This window comes from Manis javanica, chromosome X, assembly GCF_040802235.1.
Source record: "Manis javanica isolate MJ-LG chromosome X, MJ_LKY, whole genome shotgun sequence".
NCBI lineage: Eukaryota > Metazoa > Chordata > Mammalia > Pholidota > Manidae > Manis > Manis javanica.
The window spans coordinates 25,652,472-25,675,698 of NC_133174.1; the positions used below are offsets into that span (position 1 = coordinate 25,652,472).

At 37.3% G+C, this 23,227-nt stretch overlaps 1 protein-coding gene across 10 annotated transcripts in view; it reads right to left on the bottom strand.

The window, feature by feature from the left end:
* The window catches only part of DMD (dystrophin), a 2,259,748-nt gene that overhangs the window by 1,947,321 nt on the left and 289,200 nt on the right, over positions 1–23,227 (bottom strand). For all 10 annotated transcript variants that reach the window (XM_036992000.2, XM_036992004.2, XM_036992005.2 and 7 more), the window contains exon 2: positions 907–968. In XM_036992000.2, the coding sequence (XP_036847895.2) occupies positions 907–968 (62 nt within the window). The remainder of the gene's footprint in view (positions 1–906; positions 969–23,227) is intronic.

Here is a 23,227-nt window from a genome sequence, read left to right on the forward strand (position 1 = left end):
TAGAAATTTTCACATACAGTGATTCTTTTAAACCTCACAACATGCAAAATAACCATCATCACCGTCTTGCCACTTTTAAAGCCTTGAATATAGGGATCATATTTTATTAGCTTTATATTTCCATTATGTAGATTTATTAGGTATGTATTCAATATACATTTACACATACATACATGATGAAACTATGAGGAAAGTGACTTACAAAGCATCTTATTTGCCCTAATCCAGAATTATTAAATATAAATCTAAGTCTTAGATATTTGAAATCTAAACAAACTTCCTTATATTTTACTCTCAAATACTAGTTTTCAAGCTAAGAATAGTTTACTCTGGGCTCATATATAATTATCTAGAGTTGTGCTGTGGATCACAAATTGAATTGCATTTGCAAAATAAATAAGTATTAAGAGTATGATTTGATGCCTGCAAAAAAAGGATAAACTTATCATTTTAAGTTATTTGGCACATGCTTTAACCAATAGGGGTCACATAGACTCAAGGCAGTTAAATCCATTTTTCTTGAACTGATAAAGACCAAGAAGGACCAAAAAAAGATTGTTTTCCGAACAGTAAAAATCCCTCAGATCTTCTGTTGATATGTGACATACTAGGTACTTGATGAAAAATTGCTGTTATAATCCTCTGATGACTGATGTCGTTACAGAAACTCACATCATCAAGAAGAAGCAAAGATACATTTTGTCAAATTAAATAATTTCTCTTTATCTTATATTCTGCTGCTTCTTCCTTAATTAAAAGTCAACATACTTTTCCCAGATTTGCACAGCTAAAACAACACTATGAAAAAAACAATATGGACATTTAAATCGCATAGGTACATAGTTCACTTGGAAAAATCAGCAACTTATATTACATCGTAAAAGAAAAGCAACAAAATACCCTTACCTTAGAAAACTGTGCATTTATCCATTTTGTGAATGTTTTCTTTTGAACATCTTCTCTTTCATCTACAATGTAAAATCAGCAAGATTAGGAGTTAAGAAGCAATTTTGAATATTGTTCATATTTTACAACCAAAATAACACACAATTATTATGCATTAGCATTATTTTATATTTAGTATTAAATTTGCAGATAATGAAATGAAACATAAGTGATACTGGGATTGGTTATCCAAACTAAAATGAAATCTGAAAAGTAACTGATACTGTCAAGCCTATACTAGCTCAAATATTATATAAAAGTGTTATAGAAAGTGATCTCATCTGAATAAATGAAATATTGTTTCCCTTATGAGTAGATTCCCTAGTATATCAGGAGAACTTATTTGCTTATTTCTTCTGAAAAAACTATCCCTGAGCCTTTCTTCTTAACCCCTCCCCAATCCATGTAGAAATGATTTTTCCCTCCTTTGCAATACCTACATACTCCAACATGTACCTCCTCCCATTACAGCACAGGTTTGCTGATAATCAAGAGAATGGCTTAATTATCTTTACATCCCAGAACCTAGCACATTTTCTACACAAACTAAGAGCTCAGCAAATATTTGGTAAACATGTGAATGCTTTTGAGGAGGAGGGATCTTGCTACTCCATAATTTCTAGTACCTCTTTTCATCTAAAAATCAGGAAATTTCAAATCAAAATGCAAATAATACTCCTCATGGATTACATAAAAATACTCGAAGGAAAAATCCCCAAGGACTTCTTACACAGAGATTAGGGTGGAAAATGATGAAGAAACAGCTTCATGGGGTTTCTGCTTCTAAAAATTATCTTTTTTCCTAACTTGGAAATTAGTATGGAGTCAAATGGACAGAAACATCATCAGTCTTGTTTTATAAAGTACTTTATTGCAGCTAAAGATTATCTTTAAATTACTGTAAATATAATTATATTAGTCAATGTTCAATAAATGAAGGCATCTGAGAGAGACTTAAAATTGAGATATTTCTTATTTTATTTACATAGGTCACAAAAAGCCTTATTGAAATGCCCTGACAAAATAATTTCTTTCACTCTCATATTATTTTCAGTAGTAAATCTCAATTGCTTCTCCTGAAAATAGATGATGTACAGTAAAGAATTGCTTTCCCATAACAAATGTGCCATGCACTAAGCCTATGTTTATCTTTAAAACACATTATTAATCCATAAGTAGATACTCTTTAGCAATAAAAGAGATAACTGTGGATAAAAAGTCAACCAAAAAACGGTTTTCTTAGGTGAGAAAATATCATTTAGGATCACACAATATTTTCTTCTTATTTAATTGGGTTACTCCCACAAGTTATTATGTATGTGGTCAAATATCAGCATTATCCATACAGTATGGGATAAATTATAGCTACAATATGGAAGCCTTCCCTTTCTTGGCAAGTATGAAAAAATAAAAACAAATATGAATAGTTGTCAAACTTAATCTAGCCTCTTTTGAATATTACTTCCATAAATTCAATACTACCCTTTTCATAATAAAAAAAATTAACAAAACATTTCAGTGGTCAAAATTAAACTGCTTTCCAACCTAAGTGTCCATCAGTAGATGAATGGCTAAAGAAGATGTGGTACATATATACAATGGAATATTATTCAGCCATAAGAAGAAAACAAATCCTACCATTTGAAACAACATGGATGGAGCTAGAGGGTATTATGCTCAGTGAAATAAGCCAGGTGGGAAAGACAAGTACCAAATGATTTCACTCATATGTGGAGTATAAGAACAAAGAAAAACTGAAGGAACAAAACCTCAGCAGAAACACAGAACCCAAGAATGGACTAACAGTTACCAGGGACTAACAGGGAAAGGGACTGGGGAGGATGGGTGGGAAGGGAGGGTAAGGGGAGGGAAAAAGAAAGGGGGCATTATGATAAGCATGTACAATGTGTGTGGGGGCACAGGGAGGGTTGTACAACACAGAGAGACAAGTAGTGATTCTACAGCATCTTACTACACTGATGGACAGTGACTAATGGGGATTGTAGGGGGGACTTGGTGAAGGGGGAGCCTAGTAAACATAATGTTCTGCATGTAATTGTAGATTAATGATAACAAAATAAAAATAAAATAAAATAAAAAATTAAACCACTTTCCCTGACTTGCTGTAGAAAGGTTGTTCTGTACAGCTATATAACAGTGTCATACACATATATTCCTACAAGTTAATTTGCAATCCCACTTATTTTTTTCCTGCATGTGCATGCATAGCCTATCTATCAGAAATGGAAGAGTAAATGAGTCATTTGGATGCATATATTCAGAAGTTGTTAAAACATACCCAACCATCTTCACCAAAAGTGGAACAGGAGGCCATTTGAAGACACTTGTTCCAAATACTTTTATGTCATAAGTGGGGAATAAAGCAATATTTTTATTGTTTTGAATTTTATGTACAAAGAGCAGTTTTTAGAAAGGCCTTGAAAGCAGGAGGGAAACCTTGACATTATGTGTAAAATATTATGTATTTACTGTGTAAATAGCACTAAATGTGAGTTCCATCATATAAACATCTTCACTAGACGCCCTCTCTTACTTTTTTTGCTTTTAATACTAGAAAAATATGCCTTCAGTGAATTATATGCTAATGTTTTAGTTTGATACAGTAACATTATTTTCCTTAACATGATAAATATTAATATAAATGATTTTATTATAAAATATATAACATTTATTAGTGTGTCATTACTCACAAATCTGTTTAACATAATATCATCACTATTCATATGTAATTTACTACTTCATATATTAAAAAACTAAAAGCTCAGAAGGAATAAAGCTAGCAACTGACAAAGAGGAAGTTGATACAGATTATTTGAATCAGTCCATGGCCTTTAACATTGATCAGTTTACATCATAATTGAATAGATAATATGGAATGCCAGTAGATAATAAGTCATGAAAAGCTGAACATATTAATAAAAATACAAAATAATCGTGAATTCAGAACCTCTATTTTGAACAATCCAGTGGGTTCCATGTATGTTAATAATCTATGTGAATGACATCCTGGAATTTTACAATGCACAACCTGCATGTCTGCATGGAATAATCTAGAATTGAAAACTGAACCTTTATAAGGCTGGTTGAGTCATTTGTTAATATTTTAAATAATGTTGATAGAGTTTCAAGTCTTGCTATGTTAGTATTGTGAAACTATTTTAACATTCCACAATCACCCAAATGTTTTGTGTCTACACATTACAATCCCCATAAACATGTATTGTACATAGCCACAATAATATTCTGTGTGGGTACTTTTCACTTATTTATTATAAATATTCTATGGGCTGCCCTTTACCTTTATTTACTATTAGAGATTCCAACATTATGAAAATCTTCATGCATTCTCTTTTAGCTTCTGGTGTACCTTAGAATAAATTATTTGCTCAATGTTATGGAAACTTTCATTGCTTTTACTAAATAGTATAATATTGCTTTCCCAATGGTCATAGCAGCTTTTAGTGGTATCACAAAGAATGGGGTTATGCTGTTGGTACAAGTTTGTTGATTTTGATTTTTAAAGCAATTGCTGCATTATTAGATAGATATAAGCAAATAGTTGATGCTTGTTTTAATTTCAATGTTGGATTATTAATGAAGTAAAACATATTCCATACATTTATTTAACCTACATATTTCTACTTTTGTTAAAAAGACTTGTTTATTTCCTCTGCTCGTGTATCTGCTGAGCACTTGATATTTTGTAATTAACTGTTATGAGGTCATAAATCAGTAGTTCTTAAGTATTTCAAGTTGTGGACTCCATTTGACTATCTCATAAAAATAATGATCCTTCTTAAGAACAATCCAAAACGAACAGCCTAAAGTCACAATTATTGAAATTGGAAAAAGAAGAACAAATGAGGCCTAAAGTCAGCAGAAAGGGGGACATAATAAAGATCAGAGAAGAAATCAATAAAATCGAGAAGAATAAAACAACAGAAAAATATCAATGAAACCAAGAGCTGGTTCTTTGAGAAATAAACAAAATAGATAAGCCTCTAGCCAGACTTATTAAGAGAAAAAGAGAATCAACACATATCAACAGAATCAGAAACGAGAAAGAAAAAATCACCATGGACCCCAAAGAAATACAAAACATCATTAGAGAATACTATGAGAATCTATATGCTAACAAGCTGGAAAACCTAGAAGAAATGGACAACTTCCTAGAAAAAAGAAACTTTCCAAGACTGACCAAGGAAGAAACAGAAAATCTAAACAGACCAATTATCAGCAATGAAATTGAAACGGTAATCAAAAAACTACCCAAGAGAAAAACCCCAGGCCAAATGGATTTACCATGGAATTTTATCAGACATACAGAGAAGACATAATACCCAAACTCCTTAAAGTTTTCCAAAAAATAGAAGAGGAGGGAATACTTCCAGACTCATTCTATAAAGCCACACCCTAATACCAAAACCAGGCAAAGACCCCACCAAGAAAGAAAATTACAGACCAATATCCCTGATGAACATAGATGCAAAAATACTCAACAAAATATTAGCAAACTGAATTCAAAAATACATCAAAAGGATCATACAACATGAACAAGTGGGATTCATCTCAGGGATGCAAGGATGGTACAACATTCAAAGATCCATCAACATCATCCACCACATCAACAAAAAGAAGGACAAAAACCACATGACCATCTCCATAGATGCTGAAAAAGCATTTGACAAAATTCAACATCCATTCATGATAAAAACTCTCAACAAAATGGGTATAGGGGGCAAGTGCCTCAACATAATAAAGGCCATATATGACAAACCCACAGCCAACATCATACTTAACAGTGAGAAGCTGAAAACTTTTCCTCTAAAATCGGGAACAAGACAGGGATGCCCACTCTCCCCACTGTTATTCCACATAGAACTGGAGGTCCTAGCCATGGCAATCAGACAAAACAAAGAAATACAAGGAATCCAGATTGGTAAAGAAGAAGTCAAAATGTCACTATTTGCAGATGACATGATATTGTACATAAAAAACCCTAAAGACTCCACTCCAAAACTACTAGAACTAATATCTGAATTCAGCAAAGCTGCAGGATACAAAATTAATACACAGAAATCTGTTGCTTTCCTATACACCAACGATGAACTAGCAGAAATCAGGAAAACAATTCCTTTCACAATGGCATCAAAAAGAATAAAATACCTGGGAATAAACCTAACCAAGGAAGTGAAAGACCTATACCCTGAAAACTACAAGACACTCTTAAGAGAAATTAAAGACGACACTAACAAATGGAAACTCATCCCATGCTATTGGCTAGGAAGAATTAATATTGTCAAAATGGCCATCCTGCCTAAAGCAATCTACACATTCAATGCAATCCCTAACAAAATACCAAAAGCATTCTTCAATGAACTGGAACAAATAGTTCTAAAATTCATACGGAACCACCAAAGACCCGGAATAGCCAAAGCAATCCTTAGAAGGAAGAATAAATCAGGGGGTATCTCGCTTCCAAACTCCAAGATCTACTACAAAGCCACAGTAATCAAGACAATTTGGTATTGGCACAAGAACAGACCCACAGACCAGTGGAACAGAATAGAGAGCCCAGATATTAACCCAAACATATATGGTTAATTAATATATGATAAAGGAGTCATGAACATACAGTGGGGAAATGACAGCCTCTTCAACAGCTGGTATTGGCAAAACTGGACAACTACATGTAAGAGAATGAAACTGGATCATTGTCTAACCCCACACACAAAAGTAAATTCGAAATGGATCAAACACTTGAATGTAAGTCATGAAACCATAAAAGTCTTAGAAAAGAACATAGGCAAAAATCTCTTGGACATGAAAATGAGCAACCTCTTCATGAACATATCTCCCCAGGCAAGGGAAACAAAAGAAAAAATGAACAAGTGGGACTATATCAAGCTGAAAAGCTTCTGTACAGCAAAGGACACCATCAATAGAACAAAAAGGCATCCTACAGTATGGGAGAATATATTCATAAATGACATATCCAATAAGGGGTTGACATCCAAAATATATAAAGAGCACGTGCACCTCAAGAAACAAAAAGCAAAGAATCCAATAAAAAAAATGGTCAGAGGATCTGAACAGACAGTTCTCCAAAGAAGAAATTCAGATGGCCAACAGGCATATGAAAGATGCTCCACATCGCTAATCATCAGAGAAATGCAAATTAAAACCACAATGAGATATCACCTCACACCTGTTAGGATGGCCACCATCCAAAAGACAAACAACAACAAATGTTGGTGAGGATGTGGAGAAAGGGGAACCCTCCTACACTGCTGGTGGGAATGTAAATTAGTTCAACCATTGTGGAAAGCAGTATGGAGGTTCCTCATAAAGCTCAAAATAGAAATACCATTTGACCCAGGAATTCTACTTCTCGGAATTTACCCTAAGAATGCAGCAGCCCAGTTAAAAAGACAGATGCACCCCTATGTTTATTGCAGCACTATTTACAGTAGCCAAGTAATGGAAGCAACCTAAGTGTCCATCAGTAGATGAATGGATAAAGAAGAGGTGGTTCAAATACACAATGGAATATTATTCAGCCATAAGAAGAAAACAAACCCTACCATTTGCAACAACATAGATGGAGCTAGAGGGTATTATGCTCTGTGAAATAAGCCAGACGGAGAAAGACAAGTACCAAATGATTTCACTCATCTGTGGAGTATAAGAACAAAGCAAAAGCTAAAGGAACAAAACAGCAGCAGACTCACAGAACCCAAGAATGGACTAATAGTTACCAAAGGGAAAGGGACTGGGGAGGATGGGTGGGAAGGGAGGGATAAGGGGGAAAACGGAGCTTCATTATGAGCACACATAATGTAGGGGGTTGGGGACATGGGAAAGGCAGTATATACAGAGAAGACAAGTAATGATTCTATAGCATTTACTATGCTAATGGACAGTGACGGTAATGGTGTTTGTGGGGGGGTGTTTGGGGATGGGGGGATACTGGTAAACATAATGTTCCTCATGTAATTGTAGATTAATGATACCAACCCCCCCAAAATAATGATCCTTTTTTACAGAAAAAATGCCTATACATACATATTTACATACAGTTACATGGAGTTCACTGACCTACCTGCAGAAGATTCCTATTACCATGAAATCCAAATCAAGAATTACCATTATAAATTAAGCTACTTACTGTTAGTCAGTGAAGGTATATATGTTCCCATGTGGTCCTATTCTTTTTAATTTTAATTTCATTTATATTATGCTTAAATTTTATACTCTTATGTATTTGAATCTATCCATTCCCATTGTTATTTCTCATATTAAGTTGATCATTTTAAGCATGATCAGTTATATATTCACAGTTACTCTAAAGTTGACACACACAAACATACATACATGAATTTTCACAGAGCTTATGGAGACTACTTCAGTACTGCAATAAAAATATGTTATTGTAGACTTATGGATGTACTATAGCAATAGATTTTTTTTAGCAATAGATTTTAACATGAAATCATTAACAAAGAAGATAAAAAAAGAATAAAGTGAAATGTGTTTTACTAGGATGTGATTATACACCTGTTTAGTCATTTCAAGAAGCACATATCCTATTTCATTTTCTCTAGGGTTTGTTTACAACTGATTTTCTTCTACTAATAAAAATATGTCTAGGTCTATTAGTGCAAGAAGCAAGGAAGAAAATCTCATAAAAAAATATTTGAAAACTGTTCCTTGGAGATGTCAAGGAATGAAGAAATACTACTTCATGAATTGCAAAAAGTAACCAACATTTTATTTTATTCTCTTATAGGGAAAATTCATGTAAAATGAGCTTTCTACCATGACATAAAAGTTGCATTTCATCTCAGAATTAATTAACCCTTTCTAATAAAGTCATTTTTTATTCAATAAATCTGGCCCTTCATATTTTCTAAGATTAGTGCAATGACCTTTTGTCCTGTTATTTACTTTTATGTTCCTGAGACCCTAAGTCCCTTATAAATGTTGGATAATTAAATTGTGATATTCATGATTCACACAAGTGAGTTACTCTATAAAAATGATGTTGGCAGGGGACGGAGCCAGGATGGCGGTGTGAGTAGAGCAGTGGAAATCTCCTCCCAAAAACACATAGAGCTATGAAAATATAACAAAGAAAAATCTTCCTAAAATAGAGACCACAGGACACAGGACAACATCCAGACCACATCCACACCTGCAAGAACCCAGCGCCTTGTGAAGGGGGTAAGATACAAACCCCAGCCCGGCGGGACCCGAGCGCCCCTCCCCCTGGCTCCCGGCGGGTGGAGAGAAACCGGAGCGGTTTTTTTTTTTTTTTTTTGGCGAGCGCTTTTTGGAAGCCTTAGAGGGAGGGGCCCCCGTTGCTGGGGAGGCAGGGTGGCGGGACCGGTGAGGAGGTGCCTGGGAATGGCGCTGGAGGACAAAGAATATCCGGCGTTTCTCCCTGCGAGACCGGGGGGCGGGTGCCTGAGACTGGTGCCTGAGGACGGAGGAGGTCGCGCGTTTTTCCCCTTTTTTTTTTTTCTCTTTTTGGTGAGCGCTTTTTGGAAGCCTTGAAGGGACGGGGACCCCAGTGCTAGGGAGGCACGGTGGCGGGACTGGTGAGCGGGTGACTGGGACCGGCGCCTGAGGACAAAGAATATCCCCCGTTTTTCCCTGCGGGACCGGTGGGCGGGTGCCTGAGACCGGCACTTGAGGACAGAGGAAATCGCGCGTTTTTGCCCTTTTTTTTTTCTCTTTTCTGCGAGTGCTTTTTGGAAGCCTAAAAGGGACAGGGACCCCGGTGCTAGGGAGGCAGGGCGGAGGGACTGGTGAGCGGGTGCCTGGGACCGGCACCTGAGGACAAAGAATATCCTGCATTTTTCCCTGTGGGACCGGTGGGTGGGTGCCTGAGACCGGCACCTGAGGACGGAAGAAATCGCGCGTTTTTCCCCTTTTTTTTCTCTCTTTTTGCCGAGTGCTTTTTGGAAGCCTTGAAGGGACAGGGACCCCGGTGCTAGGGAGGCAGGGCGGCGGGACTGGTGAGCGGGTGCGTGGGACCAGTGCCTGAGGACAAAGAATATTGAGCGTTCCTTCCCTGCGGGACCAGTGGGTGGGTGCTTTTTGGAAGCCTTGAAAGGACAGGGACCCTGGTGCTAGGGAGACAGGGCAGCAGGACCAGTGAGCGGGTGCCTGGGACCGGCACCTGAGGACAAAAAAAAAAAAAAAAAAAATCGCTTGTTTTTTCCTTTTTTTTTTTTTTTTTTTCTCTTTCTTTCTGTTCCCTCTCTCATTGTTGCTGTTGTTGTTTTGGTTTGGAGAGTGCTTTTTGGAAATCTTAAAGGGGCAGGACAGGTCACTTAGACCAGAGGCAGGGAATCTGGGGATCTCTCGGCACTCTAACCCCCTGGGCAGCAGGGAGCACAGAGGCCCCTTACGGAGATAAATAGTCTCCTGGCTGCTCCCCCTCCAACGGGGCTCCACCATTTTGGAGGAACAGCCCCAGCCAGGCCAAGCCCACAGCAACAGCGGAGATAAACCCCAAAGCAACTGGGCAGGAAGCAGAAGCCCTGTCTGCGCACAGCTGCCCAGCACAAGCCACTAGAGGTCGCTATTCTCCCAGGAAAAGGCTACAAACCAACAAGAAGGGAAGCTCTTCCAGCGGTCACTTGTACCAGCTCTGCAAACTATCTCTATCACCATGAAAAGGCAAAACTACAGGCAGACAAAGATCACAGAGACAACACCTGAGAAGGAGACAGACCTAACTAGTCCTCCTGAAAAAGAATTCAAAATAAAAATCATGAACATGCTGACAGAGATGCAGAAAAAAATGCAAGAGCAATGGGATGAGATGCAGAGAAAAATGCAAGAGCAGTGGGATGAAGTCCGGAAGGAGATCACAGATGTCAGGAAAGAGATCACAGAAGTGAAACAATCCCTGGAAGGATTTATAAGCAGAATGGATAAGATGCAAGAGGCCATTGAAGGAATAGAAGCCAGAGAACAGGAACGTATAGAAGCTGACATAGAGAGAGATAAAAGGATCTCCAGGAATGAAACAACACTAAGAGAAATATGTGACCAATACAGAAGGAAAAACATTCGTATTATAGGGATACCAGAAGAGGAAGAAAGAGGAAAAGGGATAGAAAGTGTCTTTGAAGAAATAATTGCTGAAAACTTCCCCAAACTGGGGGAGGAAATAATCGAACAGACCATGGAATTATACAGAACCCCCAACAGAAAGGATCCAAGGAGGACAACACCAAGACACATAATAATTAAAATGGCAAGGATCAAGGACAAGGAAAGAGTTTTAAAGGCAGCTAGAGAGAAAAAGGTCACCTATAAAGGAAAACCAATCAGGCTAACATCAGACTTCTCAACAGAAACCCTACAGGCCAGAAGAGAATGGCATGATATACTTAATGCAATGAAACAGAAGGGCCTTGAACCAAGGATACTGTATCCAGCACGACTATCATTTAAATATGATGGTGGGATCAAACAATTCCCAGACAAGCAAAAGCTGAGGGAATTTGCTTCCCACAAACCACCTCTACAGGGCATCCTACAGGGACTGCTCTAGATGGGAGCACCCCTAAAAAGAGCACAGAACAAAACACACAACATATGAAGAATGGAGGAGGAGGAATAAGAAGGGAGAGAAGAAAAGAATCTCCAGACAGTGTATATAACAGCTCAATAAGCGAGCTAAGTTAGGCAGTAAGATACTAAAGAAGCTAACCTTGAACCTTTGGTAACCACGAATCTAAAGCCTGCAATGGCAATAAGTACATATCTTTCAATAGTCACCCTAAATGTAAATGGACTTAATGCACCAATCAAAAGACATAGAGTAATAGAATGGATAAAAAAGCAAGACCCATCTATATGCTGCTTACAAGAAACTCACCTTAAACCCAAAGATAAGCATAGACTAAAAGTCAAGGGATGGAAAAACATATTTCAGGCAAACAACAGTGAGAAGAAAGCAGGGGTTGCAGTACTAATATCAGACAAAATAGACTTCAAAACAAAGAAAGTAACAAGAGATAAAGAAGGCCACTACATAATGATAAAGGGCTCAGTCCAACAAGAGGATATAACCATTCTAAATATATATGCACCCAATACAGGAGCACCAGCATATGTGAAGCAAATACTAACAGAACTAAAGAGGGAAATAGACTGCAATGCATTCATTGTAGGAGACTTCAACACACCACTCACCCCAAAGGATAGATCCACCGGGCAGAAAATAAGTAAAGACACAGGCACTGAACAACACACTAGAACAGATGGACCTAATAGACATCTATAGAACTTTACATCCAAAAGCAACTGGATATACATTCTTCTCAAGTGCACATGGAACATTCTCCAGAATAGACCACATACTAGCTCACAAAAAGAGCCTCAGTAAATTCCACAATATTGAAATTCTACCAACCAATTTTTCAGACCACAAAGGTATGAAAGTAGAAATAAATTCTACAAAGAAAACAAAAAGGCTCACAAACACATGGAGGCTTAACAACATGCTACTAAATAATCAATGGATCAATGAACAAATCAAAATAGAGATCAAGGAATATATAGAAACAAATGACAACAACAACACTAAGCCCCAACTTCTGTGGGATGCAGCGAATGCAGTCTTAAGAGGAAAGTATATAGCAATCCAGGCACACTTGAAGAAGTAAGAACAATCCCAAATGAATAGTCTAACATCACAATTATTAAAACTGGAAAAAGAAGAACAAATGAGGCCTAAAGTCAGCAGAAGGAGGGACATAATAAAGATCAGAGAAGAAATAAACAAAATTGAGAAGAATAAAACAATAGCAAAAATCAACGAAACCAAGAGCTGGTTCTTTGAGAAAATAAACAAAATAGATAAGCCTCTAGCCCAACTTATTAAGAGAAAAAGAGAGTCAACACAAATCAACATAATCAGAAATGAGAATGGAAAAATCACGACAGACTCCACAGAAATACAAAGAATTATTAAAGACTACTATGAAAACCTATATGCCAACAAGCTGGAAAACCTAGAAGAAATGGACAACTTCCTAGAAAAATACAACCTCCCAAGACTGACCAAGGAAGAAACACAAAAGTTAAACAAACCAATTACAAGCAAAGAAATTGAAACAGTAATCAAAAAACTACCCAAGAACAAAACCCCGGGGCCTGACGGATTTACCTCGGAATTTTATCAGACACACAGAGAAGACATAATACCCATTCTCCTTAAAGTGTTCCACAAAATAGAAGAAGAGGGAATACTCCCAAACTCATTCTATGAAGCCAACATCACCCTAATACCAAAACCAGGAAAAGACCCCACCAAAAAAGAAAATTACAGACAAATATCCCTGATGAATGTAGATGCAAAAATACTCAATAAAATATTAGCAAACAGAATTCAACAGTATATCAAAAGGATCATACACCATGACCAAGTGGGGTTCATCCCAGGGATGCAAGGATGGTACAACATTCGAAAATCCATCAACATCATCCACCACATCAACAAAAAGAAAGACAAAAACCACATGATCATCTCCATAGATGCTGAAAAAGCATTTCACAAAATTCAACATCCATTCATGATAAAAACTCTCAGCAAAATGGGAATAGAGGGCAAGTACCTCAACATAATAAAGGCCATATATGATAAACCCACAGCCAGCATTATACTGAACAGCGAGAAGCTGAAAGCATTTCCACTGAGATCGGGAACCAGACAGGGATGCCCACTCTCCCCACTGTTATTTAACATAGTCCTGGAGGTCCTAGCCACGGCAATCAGACAAAACAAAGAAATACAAGGAATCCAGATTGGTAAAGAAGAAGTTAAACTGTCACTATTCGCAGATGATATGATACTGTACATAAAAAACCCTAAAGACTCCACTCCAAAACTACTAGAACTGATATCGGAATACAGCAAAGTTGCAGGATACAAAATCAACACACAGAAATCTGTAGCTTTCCTATACACTAACAACGAATCAATAGAAAGAGAAATCAGGAAAACAATTCCATTCACCATTGCATCAAAAAGAATAAAATACCTAGGAATAAACCTAACCAAGGAAGTGAAAGACTTATACTCTGAAAACTACAAGTCACTCTTAAGAGAAATTAAAGGGGACACTAATAAATGGAAACTCATCCCATGCTCATGGCTAGGAAGAATTAATATCGTCAAAATGGCCATCCTGCCGAAAGCAATATACAAATTTGATGCAATCCCTCTCAAATTACCAGCAACATTCTTCAATGAATTGGAACAAATAATTCAAAAATTCATATGGAAACACCAAAGACCCCGAATAGCCAAAGCAATCCTGAAAATGAAGAATAAAGTAGGGGGGATCTCACTCCCCAACTTCAAGCTCTACTACAAAGCCATAGTAATCAAGACAATTTGGTACTGGCACAAGAACAGAGCCACAGACCAGTGGAACAGATTAGAGACCCCAGAAATTAACCCAAACATATATGGTCAATTAATATTTGATAAAGGAGCCATGGACATACAATGGCAAAATGACAGTCTCTTCAACAGATGGTGCTGGCAAAACTGGACAGCTACATGTAGGAGAATGAAACTGGACCATTGTCTAACCCCATATACAAAGGTAAACTCAAAATGGATCAAAGACCTGAATGTAAGTCACCAAACCATTAAACTCTTGGAAAAAAACATAGGCAAAAACCTCTTAGACATAAACATGAGTGATCTCTTCTTGAACATATCTCCCCGGGCAAGGAAAACAACAGCAAAAATGAACAAGTGGGACTACATTAAGCTGAAAAGCTTCTGTACAGCGAAAGACACCATCAATAGAACAAAAAGGAACCCTACAGTATGGGAGAATATATTTGAAAATGACAGATCCGATAAAGGCTTGACGTCCAGAATATATAAAGAGCTCACACGCCTCAACAAACAAAAAACAAATAACCCAATTAAAAAATGGGCAGAGGAACTGAACAGACAGTTCTCCAAAAAAGAAATACAGATGGCCAACAGACACATGAAAAGGTGCTCCACATCGCTAATTATCAGAGAAATGCAAATTAAAACTACAATGAGGTATCACCTCACACCAGTAAGGATAGCTGCCATCCAAAAGACAAACAACAACAAATGTTGGCGAGGCTGTGGAGAAAGGGGAACCCTCCTACACTGCTGGTGGGAATGTAAATTAGTTCAACCATTGTGGAAAGCAGTATGGAGGTACATCAAAATGCTCAAAACAGACCTACCATTTGACCCAGGAATTCCAGTCCTAGGAATTTACCCTACGAACGCAGCAATCAAGTTTGAGAAAGACAGATGCACTCCTATGTTTATCGCAGCACTATTTACAATAGCCAAGAATTGGAAGCAACCTAAATGTCCATCGGTAGATGAATGGATAAAGAAGATGTGGTACATATACACAATGGAATACTACTCAGCCATAAGAAGTGGAAAAATCCAACCATTTGCAGCAACATGGATGAAGCTGGAGAGTATTATGCTCAGTGAAATAAGCCAAGCGGAGAAAGAGAAATACCAAATGATTTCACTCATCTGAGGAGTATAGGAACAAAGGAGAAACTGAAGGAACAAAACAGCAGCAGAATTACAGAACCCAAAAATGGACTAACAGGTACCAAAGGGAAAGGAACTGGGGAGGATGGGTGGGCAGGGAGGGATAAGGGGGGGGAAGAAGAAGGGGGGTATTAAGATTAGCATGCATGGGGGGGAGGGAGAAAGGGGAGGGTGGGCTGCACAACACAGAGAGGACAAGTAGTGACTCTACCACATTTTGCTAAGCTGATGGACAGTAACCGTAATGTGGTTGTTAGGGGGGACCTGATATAGGGGAGAGCATAGTAAACATAGTATTCTTCAGGTAAGTGTAGATTAAAAATTTAAAAAAAAAAAGAAAGAAAGAAAGAAAGAAAAGGGGGATTACTCCTTAACAGGATAAAACTATTGGTAAATCAAAGATCAACGCATGCTTTAAATATCCTTAATGTTGATCACTTAAAGGGTGTCAGATGATCAGCTATGGAGGTACTCTTTTCTGATAATATTCCTTTCTCTTAATTAAAAAAAAAAAAAAAAAGCAGTTACTCTGTGCTGACCTCCAATGAGTTCTGCACAGTGGTATAGAGGGCATGTCAAAGTGTGGGCAAAGGGTCTGTTTGTTTCTACGCAGAAGATCAAGGCCTAGCTTGGATACCCAGAAAATGAACTAAGATAAGATATGAGGAGGAGCTTCCGGCATCAGCACTCTCTGGAGGACTCGTGCCGGGGGATGATCATCAAAAAGCCTCCACAGGGATCCGGACGATGCTGCGGTTGTGGCTGCATCCAGCCCACCGTCTCCTGGACTTGCCATAAGAAGGAGGAGGGAGATGTCTAGGCTGGCATGTGCATACAGTGAGACAACGAATTTGACTGGATCTGTACTGTTGGAACTCAACCAGGAGTTGGGAGGGGTGCAAGTTGTAGCACCCCAAAATCTCATGACTATAGACTATCTATGGTTAAAAGAACATATGGGATGTGAACAGATCCCAGAAATGGGCTGCTTTAATTTGTCTGATGGTTCAAGTACAGTTGGAAAATATCCATCATATCATAGATAAATTTTCACAAATGCCTAGGGTGCCTAAATGGTTTTCTTGGCTTCACTGGAGATGGCTGGTAATTATAGATTTGCTTTGTTTATGTCACCGTATTCCTATTATGTTAATATGTGTGTGCAAATTAGTTAGTAGTTTAAAACCTATACATACTTAAGGTACTATACAAGAAGATATGTCAAAGAAATAATCAATCCTCCCAAGTTTCCTTCATATGCTACATCTATAGCTTTTCTTCTTCCTTCCTAATTACAAACCTTAAATAGAATTCGTGCCTCATATCGAATTTACCGAGTATCATAATTCCTCCAGGTGGTAAAGATACCTCGAGACAAGTGCTGGGCATAGAAGCCACAGGGCATAAATCTGCAAAGAAGTAAAAAGCTAACCTTTGCAAACAATATGGCTTCTCTCTCACTTACCAACTTTACATTTCCCTGTATGGCCCCGGAAGATGACTGGTTAGCCAGAGACGGGTAAGATTCCTCAAGGGAGGAACAACCTAAGACAGGCACAGTCGCAGGGGGGCCATCAGGTGAGAATTTGGGGATCAACAGAGGTGAGGCTCAGAACCTCACCCCCCCTGCTTTGAGAGAAATCTTCTGCATCCGTGGATGTCTTGATGCCCTTGTCTAGCCTGGATTAATACTTAGTCCATAGGCACACACCTGATCATCTGATCATCTACATTTGCCTTCTTACAGCACTAAACTATGTTTTCTACCTTTATCTTGCATCTACCTACCACTTCAGCATTTTATTAAAAATAAAAATAATAATAATAATAGGAGAAATGTGGGATCAACATATAAATCAAGTACAAAAATCAAATGAATATTCATATTTGACCTGATGGTTTATAGGTCATATTGCATGATCAAAACCGAAAGTTTCTGTGATGAATGCCCTTGTACTGTTCACCATGTAAGAATTTATTCACTCTGTAAGAATTCGTTCACCATGTAAGAACTTGTTCGTTATGCTTCAGAAGATTGGAGACTGACGAGAATTAGGCTTGAGATGGATTAATGATTGTACATTGAGCATTGACCCCCCTATACTGAATTTTATTGTTGTTAACAACCATTTGATCAATAAATATGAGAGATGCCCTCTCAAAAAAAAAAAAAAAAAAAATGATGTTGGGCAAACTGAGAGAATATTAAATCAGGGGAACTGGCTTTCAATCGAGTGCAGGACTTACTAGAAAGGTGGTCTTAAAATTGTCAGGCCTCAGCCTCTTTATCTGTGAAATGAGGTTATTAATTGCCTTTTAACTCAATCGGCTATTGTTAAGATGTAATGAAATAATTTATTTATGCAATAACTTACGTATGATTATTTACAGAATGCTTAGTATGTGCTGGCCAATGCACTAGTTACCAAGAAGATAAGACTCAGTTTTTATCAAGGTTCCCAGGTAAGTAGAAAATAGACCTATCACAGATAAATATTAAATGTTTTATATAAGGCAGGATACATAAATTCAAAGGATATTACAGGAGCACAGAGAAAGCAATATATAGCTATATGGGTGTTAAGGAAGACATTTTCTGGAAGGTGATAGCTACGTTGAGTCTAGAAGGATGAGTAAAAATAAGAAAAGAAAAAGGTGCAAAGGGAAGATGAATCTTTATGAGGAGACAGCAAGAACAAAGGCAGGGATATAAGAAACCAAAAGGGCATGTTTTTCATTAGACGCAATGTAATTTTGATGCACTTCAAAAATGTGAAGAAGGGAGTTGAATGGGATGACAATACAAAGGAAGTTGGGTGTGAGATCATGAAGAGACCCCTCATGAGATTGTGGAAAGACCCGTTTTGTGCTGTCAGACAAGACACCATGAGTGAAAGCCTTTAAAAGCTGAGAACAAAACAACCCTGTTATTTGAACACCAAGAATTGTCCTCATTACACATGAAAATTAATAATAATCTGTGTCCGAGAAACATTTTTAAAAATGATATGTCCTTGGGTGCTAGTCAGTGTTAATTGAAGATCTTCATCACTTCAGTGCCCAGGAAATCCAAGTTTATTAGAGAATATTAAAGTTGATAACAGTTTAGAAACACATATAGTGATGAAATACAAAGGGATTTGAGTTTATTTCACTTTAAATAGAGAACTATTAAATAATATGGAAGAGCTATTGGGATCAGCTAATTCTCTGCTTCCACCAAACATGAGAAAAAAGGAAGTGAGAAATATGAGAGATTAATGGTAAATGTTAGATAAGTTTATGTTATAATGTGGAATATCATGAAAGAAGGCCTGAAACTCAGGGACATATTTAGAAAATGGATTTCCCATGTTATTAATGCTACAAAATGGTAATGCAAAGTGGAGGACAGTAGAATGGAAAATGACATGAAAAATGCTTTTCATTAAATCTGAGTAATAGCTTTTGATCATAGGATTATAGAATGCTAAGGCTGAAGGTGATGCTCGTGGTCATTTTATAATGAGGAGGTCTAAGATAATTAAATTACTGAACAAAGAAGAGAAAACAGTTAGTGTCAAAGAGGTTTCCTTATTTCCCAGTCACTTTACAGTCAATATAATGCAATTTTCACTGCTCATAGTTCTACAAAAGTTTTTAATAATATCACCTGTATCATTTCTAATGTCTAAGACAGTGACAATCTGGATCTTAACGGTATTCCCAGCGCTTGACATAGAATGTGTTACACAGTAGTGCTCAATAGAGGTGGTTGAAGTTAATGACCAAATTTACTTTCCAGACTCCTCATTTTTCTTCTCTGAAGTTATTAATTCTATTATCCTGTGGTAGATAGAATAATGGTCCTCCAAAGATGCCCATCACCTAATCCCCAGACTCTGTGAATAAGTTTAGTTAAAATTTACTTAAGTTAAATTTAAATGTTTCAAAACTCTTTGTTATGGAAAAGAGAATGAAGGTTGCAGATGGAATTAGATTTGTTAATCAGGTGATTTTTGATAGGGTAATCTGGGTGGGCGCAGTCCCAAGAGTCCTTGAAAAGGGAAAAGGGCAGTATAAGAGGGAGAACCAGAAAGATGGCAGCATAAGAAGGTCTTGGCCCAATCTTGCTGATTTTGAAGGTGGAAGAAGAGGGCCATGAACCAAAGAATGTGGATTCTTTTCCAAAGCCTCCAAGGTGCCAAGCCCTGTTGGGCTTAATGTTAGTTAGCCCAGTGAGGCCAATTTTGGATTCCTGACCTGAAGAACTGTTAGATAACACATTTTTGTTATTTTAAAGTATTAAATGTGTGGTCATTTTTATAACATCAACAGGAAGCTAATACATAACCTTTCCTTTTTAAGGCTATTAAGTGACAAATACAAACTGACACCTCTTAGGTGGTAGAAATACAACTGTGTAAAAGATAAAGTCCCTACCTGTTTTGTCCTTATAGCATGCTGAGAGAAAAAGGTGACAAAAAATACTAGATGCACAGATAAGTTCTCTGACAAAGAAAATAGAGGGTTTTGTCATAAGTATGTGATATGGGATCTTGAAAAATCCAGTACTTCCTTAAAGTGACATCTCAGCTGAATTTTGAAAGTTATTAAGAGTATAGAAGCAGACAAGGTGGAAAAGAACTGCAGACGATACAAAGAGCAAGTGCAACTATCAGGATGTTAAAGAAAGATCATAGTCCTTTCGAGAAACTAAAAGAGGAGGAGGACAAAAGGACAAAGGTGATTTTTAGATAAAAGAGAAATAATCATCAGCCAAATTTTGAAGAGTCTTAAGCTTTAGCCAGAAGGCAGTTAGAAACGAAAGCAGAATTTTAAGTAGGGGAACAGCAATATAGGTTTGTGTTTTCGAAATTAATTTAACAGTATGGAGAATATATCAGGAGAGGTAAAAAGACCAATTAGCTGTTTATAACTATAAACTATGACAGGCCACCCATGATGGCCTGTACTGCTGAGTTGCAGAGGGACTAGAGAGAGGTAAATGCTGGGAAGATACACTTAATAGTTATCATTGATACAAACTAGTCATTAATTAGATGTGGAGGTAGGGGACTTGGAAGAGGTACACCCAATTGTACTACTCAAATTGGAGTCCTGAGCTCCCAGGAAGAACACTGGGTCTGTATATGTAATGAGGGCATGGGAAGAATTGGGAAATACTGAGTTTTGGGTATTTTGAGACAAGGAGAAGGATATGCATAGTAGGCAGTTGGATATAGGAACCTGAAGTGCAAGAATCTGAGTTGACTGGCGTGTGGTAACTGAAACCCATACAGTAAATGGTATTACTAGAAAGAGCGCACAAACTTCCTGATCTTCTGAAATACCACTGTCCCCAGTTCTCCTTCCAACATAAGGGCTGTCTCTTTACCAGTTTCACTAACTTATTTGCCATTTACCCTGGAAATACAGGCATTCTCCCAGGGTCCTATCTATTCTTGTCTTGGTCTACTATAGTCATTCTTCCTAAGCAAAATGACCCCCCCCACCCCAACCAATCACCACTATATATTGATCCTGATGCTATCTAAATCTATACTTTATATCTTGATTAATATCCTGAGTTTCTTACTGACATAGCTGACTCTAGTTAATACTTCCACCTAGATGTCCTGCACTTACTTACCCTAACGATATCATTCATCTTCCCAAAGAAATTCACATATCCTTCTCCTTTCAATTAATGGCATTATCATCCATCTAGTGACCAAATAAGTCACCCGTAAGTCATTATTCAAGCTTGACAAATGTTTGTCCTGACAATGGCATATAAGAGGCTTCACAATTTGACTCCAAATTCTCTTCTAAACTCAATATCCATCACGCCTCTTGCCACTCACACATACTCCTTACCCCTCTGCACAACACACCTGCCAGGTCTACCTGAGCCACACAAGCCAAGTACCTCCATGAATAAGCTGCTTACTTTCTTTAGTTCTTCCTCCGTGCCAGTTTCTGGAGTGTGACTTATGAACTCCCACTCTTATAATCAAGTTCAGATGTGAGGATTTTCACAAGCACCCTTCTCTCCTCGAAAGAACTCATCAATCAATTCTTCTGATATACAGATACACTTAGCATTTGTCAAACTGTATCCTTATTATATGGGGGTGGGTGTATACTCACAGACACAAATACTTTACCCTCTTCAATAATGCAGACCATATACCACCCAAGACCCCCTTCCTATGTGACTACACTTACATGGGAGAACTATTATGTCTTTGTAACTCCTGTTACAATATATTCAATATGGTATACTTAAACAGAAATAGGTATTTAATAAGTAAAATCAAATAATTGAGTAAATCAAATAATTAATAGCATAATTAAGTCTCAGATCTACTAATTCCCAGGCCAAAGTTTTTTCTTCACCATACTGCTCAAATGGCTCTGTTAATTATAAACCTGTCTTAATTATCAGCTCTTTTCAAAAAACATCTATTGAGCATCCACTAAGTAAAACCACTTTTCAATGTCTTCTACCAAAATTTGGCCTTGGGACTGAAATATTTATTTTCATTACTATATAGCATAAAAATAGAGAGTATTTCTTGCAAAAAATCTGCCTTGCTTTTTCTGGGTGAATTACACTCTGGAAGATGGTGAAATTGCCCTTTCCTTCATCTTTCATGACTGCCACGGCTCGTATCACAATGTAAGATGTTATGGATGACCTGTCTGACCCTTTACCTCCCCTGCAAATGTTGCTTCTTTCTCATGTAGGCCAAATGCTTTTTATTGTAGGGAGTTGATGGACCCAGACAATAATTTGAACAGCTGTGTCAGCTCATATTGGATGAAAGTTCCCTCCCATCCCCTGCTGCTTAGTTATAGAATTTATGCTATATTAACAAACTGGAGTTATGGCCAGAATCTTATATAATCACACAATTGCATATTCTCAGAAATAATCAACAGCACCATATATGTTGAAAACATATGCAAAATTTGTAGAATACGTTAATGCATAGCTATGAAAGTTACCATGAAATAGGGAATAATAATCATGAGGTAGAAGTAGCTTATTCAAATGGAAGAGAAATCAGAACTCCTAGAGTATTCAAAAAGGTCCTAAGTGGCATGAGTTGGAAAACAGAAAGCCAGGTGGTAGATGGTAGAAATGGTCCATGAACATTTCCTCAAATTCCCTTCTGACACCAAGGATATGTATGAGATACAGTATCAGGTCAGTGATTAAATATGTACACTTTCATGTCAAGTTGCTTGGCTTCAAAACCCAGCTCTTTCTCACTAGCTCCATGTTGCTGGCAAATTACTTAACCTGTGTCTCATTGTGTCCATCTGTATCATGGGAGTAAAAATATTGATACAGAATTGTGAAGACTAGATGTGCAGACTTATGATACATATTAATACAGAAAAATCCAAAGAAAAAATAGGCAAAAGCAATAAAACTTTACTCCTGGATACACCACTACTTCCTGCGGGTCATTTCTATAAATTACATTATCTTATAAAATAGATACAATTTCTAGGGAGCAGTTTTAATAACAATTAGTAAGATATTTTGATAGTATATCTAAATGTTCAGCAATTAGTCTTCTTGATTTGAAAGATAAATAAAAAAATATGAAATGGTACTAGTATAAATATACCTCCTCATGCCCAGAGAAATTAAATCTGTATTTAGCAATA